The sequence below is a fragment of the Echiichthys vipera genome (assembly GCF_963691815.1).
Source record: "Echiichthys vipera genome assembly, chromosome: 21".
Lineage (NCBI taxonomy): Eukaryota > Metazoa > Chordata > Actinopteri > Perciformes > Trachinidae > Echiichthys > Echiichthys vipera.
In genome coordinates this window covers 12,885,284-12,902,460 of record NC_139846.1, presented here as the reverse complement: position 1 = coordinate 12,902,460, position 17,177 = coordinate 12,885,284, and the positions used below count along the sequence as shown (strand labels likewise).

The window sequence follows — 17,177 nt, the reverse complement described above, 5'->3', positions numbered from 1 at the left end:
CTTCAATCTTTTGTTTGCTCTCATATTAACCAGTGTGCAGAACTCTGACATACAAGTGTGTGAGTGATATGAGCATCAATGGACCCTCAAATGCTCTCATCATACACTCACCGACCACTTCCTTGTACACTTGTACCATGATTCTGCATTTACAATGATAATAGTGTTCAGTTTTGAATGACACTGTCAGGTATTAAGTGATTATTATTGAGGTTGTAGTTTGCAGTGGTTTTGAGCTCAACTGCATTATTTAAGAGTTAAGAGGTGTTCCTAATATTTTGTCCACCCCATTTGCATACCAGAGGACCAGAACATTAGAAACACCTGTCAATATAACACACAAGTACAACACCATGACCCACAATGATAAACAAAGAAGAATTATTACCTCTATGACAGTTGAAAAAAAAATGAAAAATGAAAATCTTCATAGAGAATTCATGGCATAGGTGTACCTAATGAGGTGGTTGGTCAATGTATATGTGTTGTATGCTCTGAAGACATCAGGAAGAATGGACTGTATTTAAGTGCATATACATTTATAACAATAACCATAAACTGATAGGATCATTTAACTGGGAGCCGAAGAAAATCTATTGTTTATGTTCCAGGTGTTTCATATTACAGCTGCCAGGGAATCTTAATGTGCGCAAGTCAAACCCTAATCATCAAATTCTATTAAATCCCGTGCTAGATTGCCTTATCACGCTCCACAATCCCGCTTCGAGGGAGATTGGGTCAAATATAGTCCATTAACACAGGGATAGTTGCACAAAACCATTTCCCCACATGATCACCTATCAGAGCGCGCGCACAATGAAGCAATTAGCAAACAAGCAGCAGATAAGACTTTCATTTAAGGCTCAAACACAGGAACAGAAATTAGAAAACTTCCTATTAATTATGATGTAGTATTACCAAGGTATAATCCGTAAACAAACTCAAATACCTGTTACTGTTTCCCAGTGAAGAATTCATCAGATGCCATCGGGGAAAAGCATCATCCACGCAGCATTAAAAGTTATCCGGTCATGTCGTCCAGCGCTAAGAGGTGAGCAGAGGTCTGAACAGGAGGAGCGCTCGGTGCCATTGCGCACAGGCGACTATGAATGTGGGAAGCTCACAGATGAACCCCTCACTTACTACATTTCCACCAACGCTCCGTGGCTATGTGACTGCCAGCGACACACGCGTTGGGCTCTTATTTTTCTCTTTTTTTCTTTACACTTTCATTTTGCAGCCACACGGGAGGCGCGCGTATGTGTTGGAGACGTCAGGTGTCTCCTTTTGCGCGTTTGGTGATGCAGTAGCAAAATGAAAGAGGACCAATTACTACAGCAGAAAAAAAACATTTTAATGTCCTTAATATTTTGTGTGAATGCAATTTTCTGTGATACAAGTGACAATATATGCTTGGGTTGTGTTAGAGTCTGATCCTTTGGCTGTAGTCCTCAGCATGACCCTGAACCCGTCTGGGTGGTGCTTTGCTGGAAGTCACATTCGCACAAAAATAGCTTAATGTTGGCCTCATAAAACAGGACCAGTAAACCCTACAGAGCGTAAACTAGGTCAGGCTGGGGGTATGCATGAAAAGAAATGTATAGACTGGCGCACTACTGTGGCTCTGGTACACTATGGATCTCTTCCAACTCCCAAGAAAAAACAGTCATAACAGAACTAGTGCAGATAAAAACTAAATCTTATATCTCACAATCCCAGCCATTGTGTTTCCTTTGGCTATCTTCGACGTGGCATTTTAAGATAAGACTAAGCCCTGCAGGGGCAGCACACAAATGAGTTCTGGACCTAACCAACGTGAAGTGTATCAAGTGAAGTGTTGTTTTTTTCTCCATTACCCTCTTCCAAGGTGCAAAGAGTCCAATTTCATTGTAAAAACCTGAGAAAATTCAATAGACCTTTCTGAGGCACTTGTGTTTTAATACATGTTTTTAAATCATTACATTAATCTGTCAATCAGGAGGCAAATGAAGACCACATAGCTCATCTTTCAAGATATCTCTATATATAACAAATGTCAGCACTCACTGTAGATTTGATTACAAAGCTTCCCATAAACTGCATTTGTCAAAAAGCTCTGAGCAGCAGGAGGTTGATGATCTGTTCAGTTTAACCGCATACAGCAGAAAAACGGCCCTACCTGATCATTTTTCACCACAATCTGGAGTCAGTTTGTGTCCTAACTCATGTTGAGTGGGAACAAATGTCCTTGGAAATTTGAGCCATTCTTTTCCACAGCAGCACGCTTGCAAATGTCTTGTACACTGCAGAGCTGAAGATCATCCGCATACACACTGTCGCTGTCATGAATCCATACATTTGAAACTTGGCAAAATGGATGCTGCGTGACATCCATAACATGTACTGAATTTTGACTTTAGATGAGTGCACTTGTAGTCAAAACAAAAAAAAATCCAATAAATCCAGATTTCCATTTATGTACATTACGCAACATTCAGGAAATCAATCTCAGTGTCTCCCACATGGATTTTCTGGATGGCTATTCCCTCACTGACTTGGTGAATTATATGTTAAATGTGCAACAAAAAAATGAAAATGTTTTTGAAACGTTCAAACTCATTGTTACGTGAGATGCTCATCCCACCTTTGGTCGTCGTAACCATTGAATACTTAGACACACCTGATCTGATCATCTCTTGTGCCGATCGGGCTCCTGAAAGCTGTAAGTCACAGGACTCGTACTTTTCAGGACCAATACCTGTGTGAAGGTCAGGTCTGAGTGGGCATTGCTTCAATAATGATAAAGGACAGTTGTTTGGAGTAATGGAAACAAACATTTTAAGAGGTGGTTGAAATTTTGCTGCCATCTACTGGTCCAGAGACCAAAGTGCTTTTACCCTACACTCAAAACTCAAGCTGTGGCCCAAATCCAAGCTACATACTTATTCTCAGGGTTTGAGTCTGTGTGAGTATGTGATAAACATTGACAGATTATGAGACAAAGAGCTCCTGTGCACTGACCTGTAAGAGGCCCCGCCCTGTCAAACATGACACCCAAACTCAAAGTCTCAAGAAGAGTCTATTTTTAGTCATTTTGCATCTCTGTTGTTGTAATCTATTTGTTTGTAGTTTTGCTTTTTTATGCCGGTTATGCATCTATTTTTAGACTTTCTTTTCTTTATGGTCATTTGATGTCTCCTTGTAGTCTTCTTTGGTTGTTTCTAGTCATTTTGTCGTTTAAAGTATCAGGAAGGATAGTTTCGATGGTTTTTTTTAGCAACCTTTTGTGGGTCAGGACCCCTGACCTCTTGGGCTCCTGGGCCTGTGCCGCGTAGGCCCGTTCAGTGATCAATCCATCATTAAGTACACTCCAAACAGTCTGTATGCAACACTTTGCACAAACTGCAATGCACAAAAGAAATTTGGTCAATATGCTAACTACAAAAACAGTAGACTACGAAAATGACTACACAGCTGAAACAATTGTAAAGAAAAAAGCAATGTGGAATTCGGGGGGAAAACAGAGGTCTACAAATATGAACAAGGTCATGTTAAAATGTGTATTTAATTTAATCAACAAGCACTTTCACATTAATCAGTTTATCACAAGCACAGAATTAAAAGGAAACATTATGCAAAATGTTAAAGAAAGTGTCAAATCAGCAATTAAAAGAAATGTAGAATTCAGCCTGGATTCATTTTCCTTCTTGGTCTGCCCACTCACTGTACCCTCCTTTATAATGTCTCGCCCTGAGAAAAGGAAGCAGACAGAGAAGAGCTTAGTCTCTTATCACTATCGTTTGTTTTTCTATTAATAGGTCATCCACTGTTCAACAAACTAAAGCAGCGTCCGAGGACATTGTACTCCCGTTGCAGCACCAGGGCTGATTAATAACTAAACACTATGTGGTTTAGCAGGACCCACATTGCCTAACACCACTGAAATCATAGAGTTTGACATTGTCACTTTTATTTATTTGCTCTTTGGGTAATAACTCTCCTCTTTGACCTTTAATGGCTCATGTAATCATTTGACTACTGGATGTTGAGCCACAGGTGCATATCTGCTGTTTTTTTACCTGTTAAATCCCAGCGGACGTGCGATGTCCAGTGCTTTGGAGCTCCTGTTGCCACTTCTGCAGTAAAACACGATATTCTCGTCATCTTTCCCAGGAGCCTTCACTTCGAAGCTCTGCTGAAAGTTCTCTGGGGACAGCTTCAGGGACTCCTCCAGGTTGCCCACTGATATTTAAACACCCAAACAACATGAGAGTAGAAAAACACTGTTGCTACTGAGACTCTTCCGACTTTGCTCATGTGTCAACACTTACAAGGGATGTTGACAGCATGTGGGATGCGTCCGGCCTGGAATTCATCCGGATTTCTCACATCAAACAGCTGAATGTCTCCGTTGGACAGCATGGTCTTCAGCTGCCAGTAGCTCACCACTGAAGCTGAGTAGGAAACAGAAAATATTACACAGGAGTATGAAGTTTACAACCATCCTTTGTCAGTTTGACTCTTCTTACTGATGCTTGTAAAACTTATAAACTCACCACCCATTGATTTAACCCTAACCTGCTGCGTTCATTTGAACCAAACTAGGCATTTTCCTTACTGACCATTAATTAACAATTGCATGAAAAACACTACATACACACTGCTGTCTATCAAGTTTGACTATTATTGCAGTAGCATTCCCTTTGTTAATGTCATAAACCACTACATTGATACGCTTTACAACATTTACACGTTGTAAACATTACAACGTTTACACTCAAACAGCACTTTAAATGACATTTAACTGCTACAATAATGATATTACGACACTGCAGATTAAAGAGACACACCGCTGTCGTTTGCTTCTCCGCATTTTGGACTCGAGGTTGTAAAAGCTCGTAAAGCTGAGCCAAATGTCGGGTAACACCGGCGGTTCACTTCCGCAAACACCTGGCAGAGGCCTCGAGACAGCAGCATGATGGAGACAAGTGCGCCCGTGCGACTACTGTAAAGAAGAAACATACCGCGAGACTACTGTCACTTTCTCACTTCTCACAAACACTTTCTTCTTCTTCTACACAAAAATATAAAGGCTATAAAGGCTGCATTTGGCGCCATCTTCTGGTTGGAAATGGTACTTGCCTGTAACAAACAGTGTTATAACAAGATATCTTTTATTATTATTATGTTTTTTTTTTTTTGTTTTTTTTTTGGGGGGGGGGGGGGGGGGGGGCACTGGGTAATTCAATCAAGCATCAAAATTAGCACTAGTTATCACAATCTCGGCATGTTTTCAAAAAGAAGCGTCACCTGAGGATTTATATGACCTGTTTTCAGTGTTGATCCCACCTTTTTTTAGTGATATTTTTTATTTTGCCCTTTTATGATAAAATAGGAAAAGCCTTCAAATATCTTCCCATCTTCAAACCTGTTTCATGCACGATCTAAATCAGGATGAAGAAACTTCAGACATGCTCCTGCACTCTTAAATCCTAAAAACAATCTGATGGCACATTATTTTGGTTTATTGTACATTCTGGTGCACGAACAGTTCATCCATATGAAGCATTAGCAACATTAAAGAAAGATATTCCAACATGAATGTCTGTAGAAACTAATAGTCGTTTAGATGTATGTAAAGGACTAAACATATGATGATGAGTCATGAGTGGGCATTAGTCAGCCATAAAAGGTTGTTTAAAGGTTTTTACTTCTTCTTTTAACAAGATGACTCATCTTTGCTCCCTACAGTACGTCTTCCTGTCAAATGGAGCCAAAATCTGGTTCATACTCTGAATCCAGAGGGCTCATTGTTCTGGGAGTCTTTAGCAGGAACCGATTCAACATAAACTGGGTCACGTGGCTGAATACAGAATTGGAGGCATTTTATTGTATTGTTCACTGACGGCTCCACCTGATAGATGAAAACCAGGATTAGGATGTCCCCCTTGTCCAGCAGATATCCTCTTTGGGTTTCCCATTTGCTTGTTTGTATCTCGGTCATCATTGTAGTCAGCTTCCCTTGATCTATTCACTCGTGTGCTCGAATTAGATCCCATGATTTTAGGCTTTGATTGAAGATTGTTGAATTCCTCCAGACCTGGTAAACCACGTTGCATGGTGAGATTAATGTGTGTATGGCTTCCAAGCCGGGTGTTAAGATGAATGGAAAGCTTGATCAGATTTGATTGTACAGTATAAATGCTATGCTTAGATTTCAGGGAGGGATTTTCACATACGTTGTGGAATAAAAGGAAAGTAAGTTGTTCCATTTTCAGCTACGGTATAGTACTCCACTTTACTCCACAACATTAATTTGATCACTTGAGTTACTGTTACTTTGCAAATTCTGATTAATAAAACAAAATATAATCAACAAACACTAGATGAAGTATAACAGGTGAAGATAAGACTTAATTGATCTCCAGAGGGGAAATTCAGAAGCGACATACTGTATTAATTATTCAACCTTTATGTATACTCTAGAAATCACGATGCACAATTTACAATATCATCATAGAAAAACAAGAAGAGGATAGAAAGCCATTTTATATTTCCTGATTTAGTAAATCATTTGACAGTTAATATTAAGATGTTAAAGAAAATACAGTTATGTAAAACAGTTAATAGTAGAATAGAAAAAATAAGAATTAAAAGAAATGCTCAAAATGTAAAACTGAGTTGATTTTAAGGAGATTTTTTACCAGGAGTACTATAAATCCACCTTTAATACATATTTTGATATTTTAAGTAGATTTTTATGCTTATACTCTTTAAGCCTGTGAATGTTCTCATTTGTCCAGGTCGTCGTTCTCCTCAAAGCAATTTCAGTCAAAAGCAACTGGATTTGGTTATTTGTCTAGGAAGACGTTTCACCTCTCATCCAAGAGGCTTCATCAGTTCATGTACGGATCTGACCACCAGGCTGGGACTGGACCAGGACCAGGACCAGGACCAGGACCAGGACCACGCTTGGACTGGTCCAACTAACTGGTGTGAGATCCAGGTATTTAACCTCTCACAAGGCCGATGATCGTCGTTAGAGTGGCAGTCGTTGTTGGGAAGTAGGTTTCGACTTCGTTAGTGCTCTATTGAGTCTGAACGACAGTCGTTGGAGTCACAGGGGGCCATTTGTGAACAGTTGTTCTTTGAGGTTAGATTGTTGAATCTCCCTGGAAGGAGATGTGAGAGGTTAAACACTTGGATCTCACACCAGTTAGTTGGACCAGTCCCAGCCTGGTCAGATCCGTACATGAACTGATGAAGCCTCTTGGATGAGAGGTGAAACGTCTTCCTAGACAAATAACCAAATCCAGTTGCTTTTGAATGAAATTGCTTTGAGGATACACTCTTTGAGCCTAATTTTAAGTAAATATAATTTTGAATGCAATGCATTTCTACACTGTGGTACTTCTGGGGTAAGTAGAGTAATTCTACCCGTGGCAGTTGTTCCCATTAAGCCTACTAAAACATAATAAGGAGACATAAAAAGTTGGATGAAATGCAAATAGCCTGCAGGATGTAACCAAGTAAAGTACTATCCCAAAATATAGTGTAACACCCTGTGTTTAATAGAGCATAAAAATATCGATACAATGAATCATCACCTCTGTCTGTTGAGTGATTTATAGCATACATAACATGAAACCCACGCATTTCTCATGACTGTATCTTTTATGTCTTCTTTCCCAAGACATGGTCACACAGCAGGTAAACAACAAACGACAAAGCACAAACACCGGAGTTGTTTGTGCTTTGTCGTCTCGCACGTCTCTGCTGATGGTGGTGGTACCTGCTGCCGGGGTCCTGCATGACGCTTCCTGCTACTATTATAATCTATAACCTTAGCTGTGCTTGTTTCTACTATTCTGCTGTATTAACTGCCATAACATATTAAGTCATATTCACATTACTATAGATATTATTATAGTTACTGGAAGTGTGTCTGTCTCTGTCTTTGTGTCTGTCTTTGTCTTTCTCTGTCCATTTGTCCGTCTTTTCTCTCTTTCTCTCTCCTTTTCTTCCTCCCCAACCGGTGCAGACAGATGTCCGTCCTCCACAGAGCTGGGTCTGTCTGACGTTCCTGTCTGTAATAGTGAAGTTTTTCGTTGCCACCGTACTCTACGGGGGAATCGTTGGGTCTATGTTTATCGTAGAGTGTGGTCTTTACCTAGTTTGTAAAGTGTCCTGAGATAACTTTTGTTATGATTTGGCACTATAAATAAAATTGAATTGAATTGAATGTTATAAAATGATGGTTAAAATAATGAGTAAATGAGTAGTAGTAGCATCTTTTTTAAACAACTGTATTTGCATATTTTCACAAATATATATATATATGTATATATAGCTTTCAATCATTACAGTCTTATATCATAATGACATAACATAGGTAAACTTAAGAAGAGAGAGTACTTAAATACACACTAAAATAAAAAAGCAGAAAATAAAACAATAAATAAAGCATAAACAGATACATACAAAGGGAATTAAACACTGGGCTATTTTATTACATTTCCTTAAAAAAACTTGTAATATATCCGGGGTATAAAAACATTTCTTGGATAGACTCAAAAATAATGTGTAAATTCAGCTTTGAAGGAGACTGTATCCTGTAAGCCTGCACTGGAAAAGACCTGTCACTTCCGAGCCACGCTTGGACTAAACCACTGTCTGTGAAGAGGGGTAACAAAGAGATGTTTTAAAATACATTTTAACAACTATCCTTCCTCATACTTTAAACTACTTAAACAAATAATAATAAGGTCCCATTTGTTAATAGTTATATATGATCCGAGACTAAATCTGTGGTTTTATTCGGGTTTTCTAACACATTTTAAAAAGTAAACACCCCCACACAGATGGTATGATCCATACCACTGAGTCATATGATTCCCTGACTCAACTCTGAACATCAACACGGAAACAAACTGTATCATTTTCTCCTCTTCTCGTTTACTTTCCACCCCTGAAACTTTGATAATGGCGGGCATGTGTGGAGGAGTTGGCCGTCCAGATGAGGCTAACGAAGAGGTTCAGCAGATATGTGACAGCGTGAGTAGAAAAAACAAAGGGTATTATTGTTATTACACCCTCGACCCCCCACCTCAGTGTGTTTCATGTTGCTTTCATTGTCCCTCAGGTGAAGCCCAGTGCGGAGCAACAAGCAGGCAGGACTTATGATGTTTTCACAGCCAAGAGCTTCGCGACTCAGTGTGTGTCCGGGACAAACTACTTCATTAAGGTATTTGGACTATAATTTAAAAGACAAACACGGAGTCACGAAACGTTTCCCTGAAAAATGGCAGCCCCAGGTTCATATGTAATGTAGCCAAATTCACAAATATGTAGGATATCGCTATATTGTTTTGTACTGTTGCAAAATACAGAATCAGAATGGACTTTATTGTCATTGTAAGTACATGCAACTAAATAAAAAAAGGCTTCTCCATGGTGCAAAACACCAATGACAGAGTCAAACGGATACACTTTTAATTTCCTGTGAATTCTTAATAATAAAAGTGTTATTAGTGATTTAAACACTAATAACAGACGGATGTTAAACCCGGTGACTGCACGCCTATAGTGGAGCTACTGGAGATAGACCCAGGCAGTGTGAGTACAAACGGGGCTGGGGCGCGGGGGGAGAGGGAGGGGGGACAAGTAACCTAAAGCCCGGGTCGCGGTGCGGAAGGACAGTGTGAGTGCGCCCTTAGCTGCTAAAGAGCCAGATATTTCCCTCGGGAGCAGGTGGAGACCAAAACAGAGCTTCAAGAGCGCGATGTAGCCTGGACCAGTCCCAGCCTGGTCAGATGCGTACATGAACTGATGAAGCCTCTTGGATGAGAGGTGAAACGTCTTCCTAGACAAACAACCAGTCCAGTTGTTTTTGACTGAAGATGTAGCCTTCTTCAGGGGGACGTGAATGTGACTTCAAGTCAATTCTAACGCTTGATGTACAATTATGTAACAAGTTTGACATAGAAGATCAGTGTCGTTCTTGTGTTCACTGTCTCCAAATATCCAAGATCTCTTCAACATTTCTCTTGTTTTCTCGCAGGTCCATGTGGGAGAAGAGGATTATGTTCACCTCCGTGTTTATAAGAAACTCCCGTGTCATGGAGGAGAGCTAGAGCTGAGTAAAATGCAGCACTCCAAGAGCCTCCACGACCCAATTGGACACTTCTGATGGGCTGCTAAACCGAACCAAGCACCAGTGCCTACAGGCTGCCGTCTCATGCTATCAGATGATCCTGTCTCATTATAGAAAACAGCGCTATATGCAGTCCCCATTCCTAACATGTAATAACACACACATGATGTAGATTGTGGTGAAATGTGGAAATGGAACTATTTTGTACAAGATGAATGAATAAATCGATCTGATTTGTTGTGATTGTAAGTGTTGCTTTTCTTTCTCATGTATCTGATTTATGAAATAACCAATCTCAGAACCCGTCGACCATCTGTCTGATGACAATTTGGCCTCTGGGGACAATGGCCAACTTTTTGGGTCGCTCTTCCAAGCAGTGGTTATTGTTTACGGTCTGATTAGCAACTTGAGATGGCGTCTCTATAAACAGCCATCTGCATATTAATACAGATTAAATGACAACAAAAAGCGAATGAAAAAAAAGAAATCGTCTTCATACGGTTTGCCTGTGGGTTCAGTGATTGCTTGACAGCCAGTTTTTCTCTCCACACAGACTGTTGCAACAAAGGGCTGCAAACATGATCGGTAAATACTAATCAGACTACAAAGGCAAAGCAGACTGCTTTTGTTACACAAATCTTGTCCCGTTGCCCACAGATTGCACATCCCTATGCATAATCTGTCTGATGATGTGCTAGCTGCAGGGCAGGGCGTAGTGTGTGAAGTGTGAAGAAATGGGGTTGGACAAAGAAGCAATAAAACCAAATTGATTTATGTTCACTAATGCAAGATTTACCCATCTAATGCAAGATTTACCCATCGACTCTCTGTCTGATGACAATTTGGCCTCTAGCCCGACATCTTGGGCTTCCCGGTGTAGCCAGCGGATATACGTGCCACAGTTGACAAAATCTCTATAAACAGATATCTGCCTGTGAATGCAGATTAAATAACAAAAAGCTAAATCGTCATCAGACAGTTGCTTGTGGGTTCTGCAGAATTCATAGATATGGGGCTTAAGATGTGAATTGTGAAGAAAAAGTGTCAAGCAACAAAACCAAACTGAAGTATATTCACTAATGTAAGATCTGAAAATGCTATAGGAACCCTACATGTTGCTTCAATCAATCAACAGAGGTCATGCAGTATATACCGACTCCAAATGGACTCAAACAAGCTGCAGCCAAACAAGCTTTTGTTTAAACACAGACTGTATTGATATCTTCTTCCAGAGATAAATCACATACTTTCAGACCTTTTCACCTTTTTGACCCCACTGATTGTTAAACATTATTCAAACCCACAGAACTTTAATTCCAGTAGAGATGAAAAAGTGTCTGATGATACCAAATATGTCAGGCTGATTCAGGGAAAATGTTCAAAATTATGCTAAGTTTGTTACTAAAAACAGTTTATCCGTTGCTCAAAGTACATCTAAATGGACTAATGCTACTTATATAGCACCTTTCTAGTCTTCTGACTACTCGAGGCGCTTTCACAGTGTTTGTCACATTCACACAGACATTCACACTGATGGCAGTGGACATCTACAGACCATCTGATCTGATCATTAACACCACATTTACACACCTATGCGCAGTACGAGGAGCAATTCGGGGTTCAGTGTCTTGCCCAAGGACACTTCGACATGTGGACCGGGGGAGGTAGGGGATCGAACTGGCAATCTTTCAAATGGAGGACGACCCACTCTTCCACTGATCCACTGAATCATAAACAATCTGAACACTAGATCAGTGTTGATTTTCATATATATCTACATATTTATTAGTGTGACGCGTTTATATTGAAATTAAATGACTTTTAATGGTCCATTTAAAGGACAGAACTTAGGTTTTACGTGAACAGATTAAAACATAAACTCAGGCCCTGATGCTTTACAGTGCAAATGCAACATAGATGTGGTTTGGAAGTAAAGTCAAAGTCAACTTTACTGTTAATTCTCTGTGTGTGTCTCTGTGGGATGGGTGCAGCCAGTGAAGGTGGAGTGCTGTGATTTTAAACCACCGTAACATTGAGGACATATTTAAGGGACGTACCTGGTGAAAAATGTCTTTAACGGGCAGTGAGGCATGAAACACACCCTGTCTTCTTTACATTTGCATTAGTCACACGCAGTCTTAAAGTACCTCCATATTGTTTGAACACAAAAGCATTGTGTAAATGAAGCCTGTGTGAATGAGTGACACCCATTGAACCGGAGGTGAAGTGGATTTTTATGGTATGACTGTGAAAAACATTATGAACATACTCCTGAAACTGATTTTTTGAATAAAAATGTCATTCCATTTTTAGTCACTCTTCAATAATTAATGCATCTAAGAACAATTTAATTACATTTTATTAAGATTCTTCATATTTCCGACTGCATGATGTAGATGCTTTTAAGCAATCTATCTGTACATCTGTATTAGATGTATATCTATCAACCTCTTTAATGGACCACTGTTTACGTTTATAGTAATTCTGCAGCCCAGGCGCCTCTCAAGATTCAAGATTCAAGATTCAAGAAGCTTTATTTATCCCGAGGGAAATTATTTTGCAACAGTTTCAATACATAGGTGGAAAAGGGTCAGAGTGACAATAAGCATAAACATAAATCAAATCAAAACAAAGCTAACATCAAATAAATCAATGAACTAAGTGTGACAGAGTGCAAAAGACATCATGGTTAAGCGTAGGTTTATACAATATACAACAATACGCACTGTTCTGTTTAGCAGCAGATTGAAATGAAATAAGTACAAACTAATAAGTGAGAAGGAGCGATAAGTTATAAGTGTTAAAAATGTTAAAAATGTAGCAGCATTTCCTACAGAACTAAGTGACAGTATGGCACAGTGGAGTGTAGCAGCATTTCGTACTGAAGTAAGTTACAGTAAACCACGGTGTAATGTAGCAGCATGTCCTAAAGCACAGTAAGTGTATCAGCAGATAGTTACAGTACCATTAATAAATAAATAAGTGATGTAGTGGTGATATATAGAGACAGTGGAGTATAGCAACGCAGGTAAATACTCACACACTCACATTCGGCACTCAGCTGATCTCACATGACCCTTTCTGTGACTTTGTTCCTCTATTTTCTGATGATTCTGCCACTTTTCTGGCAGAACAATGGAAATATTCCTCAATAGAAATAATTTCAAGCAACTGCAAGGTGTGTTTTTGTTTGTTTGTTAAAAAATAGTCTAAATTTAATACGGATGCCTTATGACCTATGTAATCAAACTAGACCACCAAAGAGATATTTTATTATTACATATATTATTCTTAATGTCTGTCTTTATGTCTGATTCCCTGCTAAATCAGATGAAGCCATTAAGAAGAAGAAGAAGAATTACTTTATTTATCCCACAACGGGGAAATTAAATTTTTTCACTCTTATTATTAATCATGTTACACACACAGGCCCGAAATACACACATGCACAGACAGGACCTATATACATGCAATTAAGGAGAGATGTTAGAGCGAGGGGGTTGCCAGTGACTGGCGCCCCGAGCAGTTGGGGGTTCGGTGCCTTGCTCAACAGCACCTCGGCAGTGCCCAGGAGATGAACTGGCACCTCTCCAGCCACCAGTCCACGCTCCACGCTCCACGCTCCACGCTCCACGCTCCACGCTCCACTCTCTACGCTCCACGCTCCATACATAAGTGTGGTAGTGAGTCCTACGTTAGCCAGGAAGAGATTTGTACGCCTTCGTGCCGGTGACAGCCGAGGTCAGAGCCATTATGTTTTCCGGTTGTCCCTGCACCAGCACCGTAACGCAAACACGTGAGGGATTTTCTTCAGATTTGGCACAAATATTCACTTGGACACAAGGATGAACTGATTAGATGGTGGAGGTCAAAGGTCAAGGTCACTCACAGGTGACCTTGCATAAAAACTTTTTGGACATTACTCAAGAACTCCTACGCTAATTAGGACATTTATCACAAAGATTGTTTATTCTCCTGGAGAAGCCACAAGTCCGTTTGATTTTAACATTTTTTTATTTGCAACTACACTGTTAACTATTGAAATATTGACTGCACCTGTGCATGAAATGCACACTTTGTTGATTTAAAGTCTGTCCAAACATGAAACCCAGGCATTTATCATGACTTTATACAAACCAGCCAGTTTGCTTTGGTAAAGTCTTGTCACTCCCCAGCAGTGTTGAACAGTTGCCACATCCAAACCCAGCCACGCCTCGGACTAAACCACCGTCTGTGAAGAGGGAGAACAAAAAGATGTATTAAATTGTATGTTCAGAACCTTCCTTCCTGATATTAAAACTAATAATAACATTTGTTTTTTCAACAATTTAATAAGAACTCAGAGACATAATTTGTTGTTTTACTCAGTTTATGACATAGTTTAAAAAGTAAACACCCACACCCACATCATGGTATGATCCAAAATCCAAAATCATAAGATCACCCGACTCAACTTGAAAATCTCACTGTATCCTTTTCTTCTGTCTTTTCGCTCATCACTAAAACTTCCACAATGGAGCAGCAGAAGCAGGTGTTGGGGGGAATTGGGGGAATAATGGGAGGACTTGGAAGTCCAGAGAGGGCTAATGAAGAAGTCCAGAAGATCTGTGACAGCGTAAGTAGAAAAAAACAAAGCAATATTGTTAATTCACTGTCATTTTTTGTCCCTCCTGTGTTTCATTTTCATGTTGCTGTCATTGTCCCTCAGGTGAAGCCCAGTGCAGAGAAACAAGCAGGCAAGACGTATGATGTTTTCACAGCCAAGAGCTTCGTGACTCAGGTTGTGGCCGGGGTCAACTACTTCATTAAGGTATTTGGACTTTAATTTAATAGCACAGTAGCAAAACTACGGAGGGCCTGAAGTCATGAGTGATTAGTCAGCTCTTGTCAATTTCATTTATTTATTCATAATGAACAAATACAACATCATACAGGCCTGTAATGTGACAGGGGTCACTTGTAGTAATGCGTCAAAAGTGATTCATCACACTCCCCTCATGTCTGATTTATAGCGACTTTCAGCTTTTTTTTTTGTTTTCTTTCCTGCAACTGTAATGCTGTGGTTCATTGCATCAGTTTTAGCCAAGATCTCCTTCAACATTTCTCTTGTTTTCTCGCAGGTCCACGTGGGAGGAGAAGATTATGTTCACCTCCGTGTTTACAAGAAACTCCAGTGTTATGGAGGAGAGATAGAGCTGAGTGATATGCAGCACTCCAAGAGCCTCCACGACCCAATTGAACACTTCTGATGGGCTCCTGAACCGAACCAAGCACCAGTGCCTACAGGCTGCCTTCTCATGATATCAAATGATCCTGTCTCATTATAGAAAACAGCGCTATATGCAGTCCCCATTCCTAACATGTAATAACACACACATGATGTAGATCGTGGTGAAATGTGGAAATGGAACTATTTTGTACAAGATGAATGAATAAATCAATCTGATTTGTTGCGATTGTGAGTGTTGCTTTTCTTTCTCTTGTATCTGATTTATGAAATAACCAATCTCAGAACCCATCGACTCTCTGTCTGATGACAATTTGGCCTCTGAGGACAATGGCCAACTTTTTGGGTTGCTCTTCCAAGCAGTGGTTATTGTTTACGGTCTGATTAGCAACTTGAGATGGCGTCTCTATAAACAGCCATCTGCATATTAATACAGATTAAATGACAACAAAAAGCGAATGAAAAAAAGAAATCGTCTTCATACGGTTTGCCTGTGGGTTCAGTGATTGCTTGACAGCCAGTTTTTCTCTCCACATAGACTGTTGCAACAAAGGGCTGCAAACATGATCGGTAAATACTAATCAGACTACAAAGGCAAAGCAGACTGCTTTTGTTACACAAATCTTGTCCCGTTGCCCACAGATTGCACATCCCTATGCAGAATCTATTTGATGATGTGCTAGCTGCAGGGCAGGGCGTAGTGTGTGAAGTGTGAAGAAATGGGGTTGGACAAAGAAGCAATAAAACCAAATTGATTTATGTTCACTAATGCAAGATTTAAAAAAACGTTTAGACCCAGGAGCAGGTGGAGAGATTAGATCTCCACACTGGCCTGGGAACGCCTCAGGGATCCCCCAGTTAGAGCTGGTTAATGTGGCCCGGGAAAGGGAAGTTTGGGGTCCCCTGTTAAAGCTGCTGCCCCCGCGACCCGAGCCCGGATAAGCGGTTGAAGATGAGATGAGATAAATATCATTCAAACCCACAGAACGTCAATTCTAGTGGATACTAGAAATGACAGCAATGAATCGTATCGAAGTAGCGATATATTGAACTGTATCCAATGGTTACACGGTCAACTCATGGATGTATTATTAGAACTGGATAGGGCGGCGCCGCTCAGCCTTGCAGCCAATTTTACTTTTGCACTGCAAGAAAAAAATGCCCCTGCGGCTCACAAAGCACTTTTCCCATAGACCAGCATTGTAAAACAGAGGTCCATAGACAGGACAGCTCGAACTGCAAACAAGGTGGATTCTGATTTTTCATATTTGTACGTAACATTCCTTTCGCCCGGAGAAGCAATTTTTAAAAACAGGGACGTCATCCCAATGTAAAGTCAATGAGCTGAGCAGGGCAACCAGTGTTTTTCATGACTTTTGTCTGTAGTCAAAGTCTTCTCAATTCCCAGCAAAGTTTTGAATAATCAGCTGCCACATCCAAACACAGTCACATCTTGGACTGTACCACATTGTCTGGAAAGAGGTAGAATAAAGAGATGTATTACACTGTGACAACCTTCCTTACCGATACTTTAAAACAATGAACACTAGAATTATAAGTGTAGTCATTTTTAAAAGTTATATACAACTCAGAGATGTTTATTGTTGGTTGGTGACATATTGTTGGTTGGTTAACAACACCCCCACGCCAATGATATAATCCAAAATCCAAAGTCAGTTTTAGGCAGAAAAAGAGAAAAATATTAGTCTTTAATGCCTCGCTGAAGCAAATGACATGGTTTCCGTTTAAAACGTTTACAATGTATCCTGGAAGATTTTGCCCGCAGGCTGATGCCGACGAAAAGATTCAGAAGCTCTG

At 40.0% G+C, this 17,177-nt stretch overlaps 3 protein-coding genes across 3 annotated transcripts; 2 read left to right on the top strand and 1 right to left on the bottom strand.

Annotated features, from left to right (window-relative positions):
• Positions 1-3,525: 3,525 nt before the first annotated feature.
• On the bottom strand, positions 3,526-4,993 carry LOC310963076 (thiosulfate:glutathione sulfurtransferase). The gene is made up of 4 exons (XM_083935724.1): positions 4,830-4,993; positions 4,311-4,433; positions 4,059-4,221; positions 3,526-3,729 (listed from the first exon to the last, which is right to left on the bottom strand). The coding sequence occupies exons 1-4, from the start codon at positions 4,954-4,956 to the stop codon at positions 3,675-3,677; spliced, it is 468 nt and encodes a 155-aa protein (XP_083791850.1). The 5' UTR covers positions 4,957-4,993; the 3' UTR covers positions 3,526-3,674.
• A 3,885-nt stretch (positions 4,994-8,878) lies between these two features.
• On the top strand, positions 8,879-10,375 carry LOC310963573 (cystatin-B-like). Its single transcript, XM_083936439.1, has 3 exons — positions 8,879-9,033; positions 9,122-9,223; positions 10,040-10,375. Exons 1-3 carry the CDS (start codon positions 8,962-8,964, stop codon positions 10,166-10,168), a joined length of 303 nt encoding a protein of 100 aa, XP_083792565.1. The 5' UTR covers positions 8,879-8,961; the 3' UTR covers positions 10,169-10,375.
• A 4,235-nt stretch (positions 10,376-14,610) lies between these two features.
• On the top strand, positions 14,611-15,584 carry LOC310963461 (cystatin-B-like). Its single transcript, XM_083936310.1, has 3 exons — positions 14,611-14,747; positions 14,841-14,942; positions 15,253-15,584. Exons 1-3 carry the CDS (start codon positions 14,646-14,648, stop codon positions 15,379-15,381), a joined length of 333 nt encoding a protein of 110 aa, XP_083792436.1. The 5' UTR covers positions 14,611-14,645; the 3' UTR covers positions 15,382-15,584.
• The last annotated feature ends 1,593 nt before the right edge of the window (positions 15,585-17,177 follow it).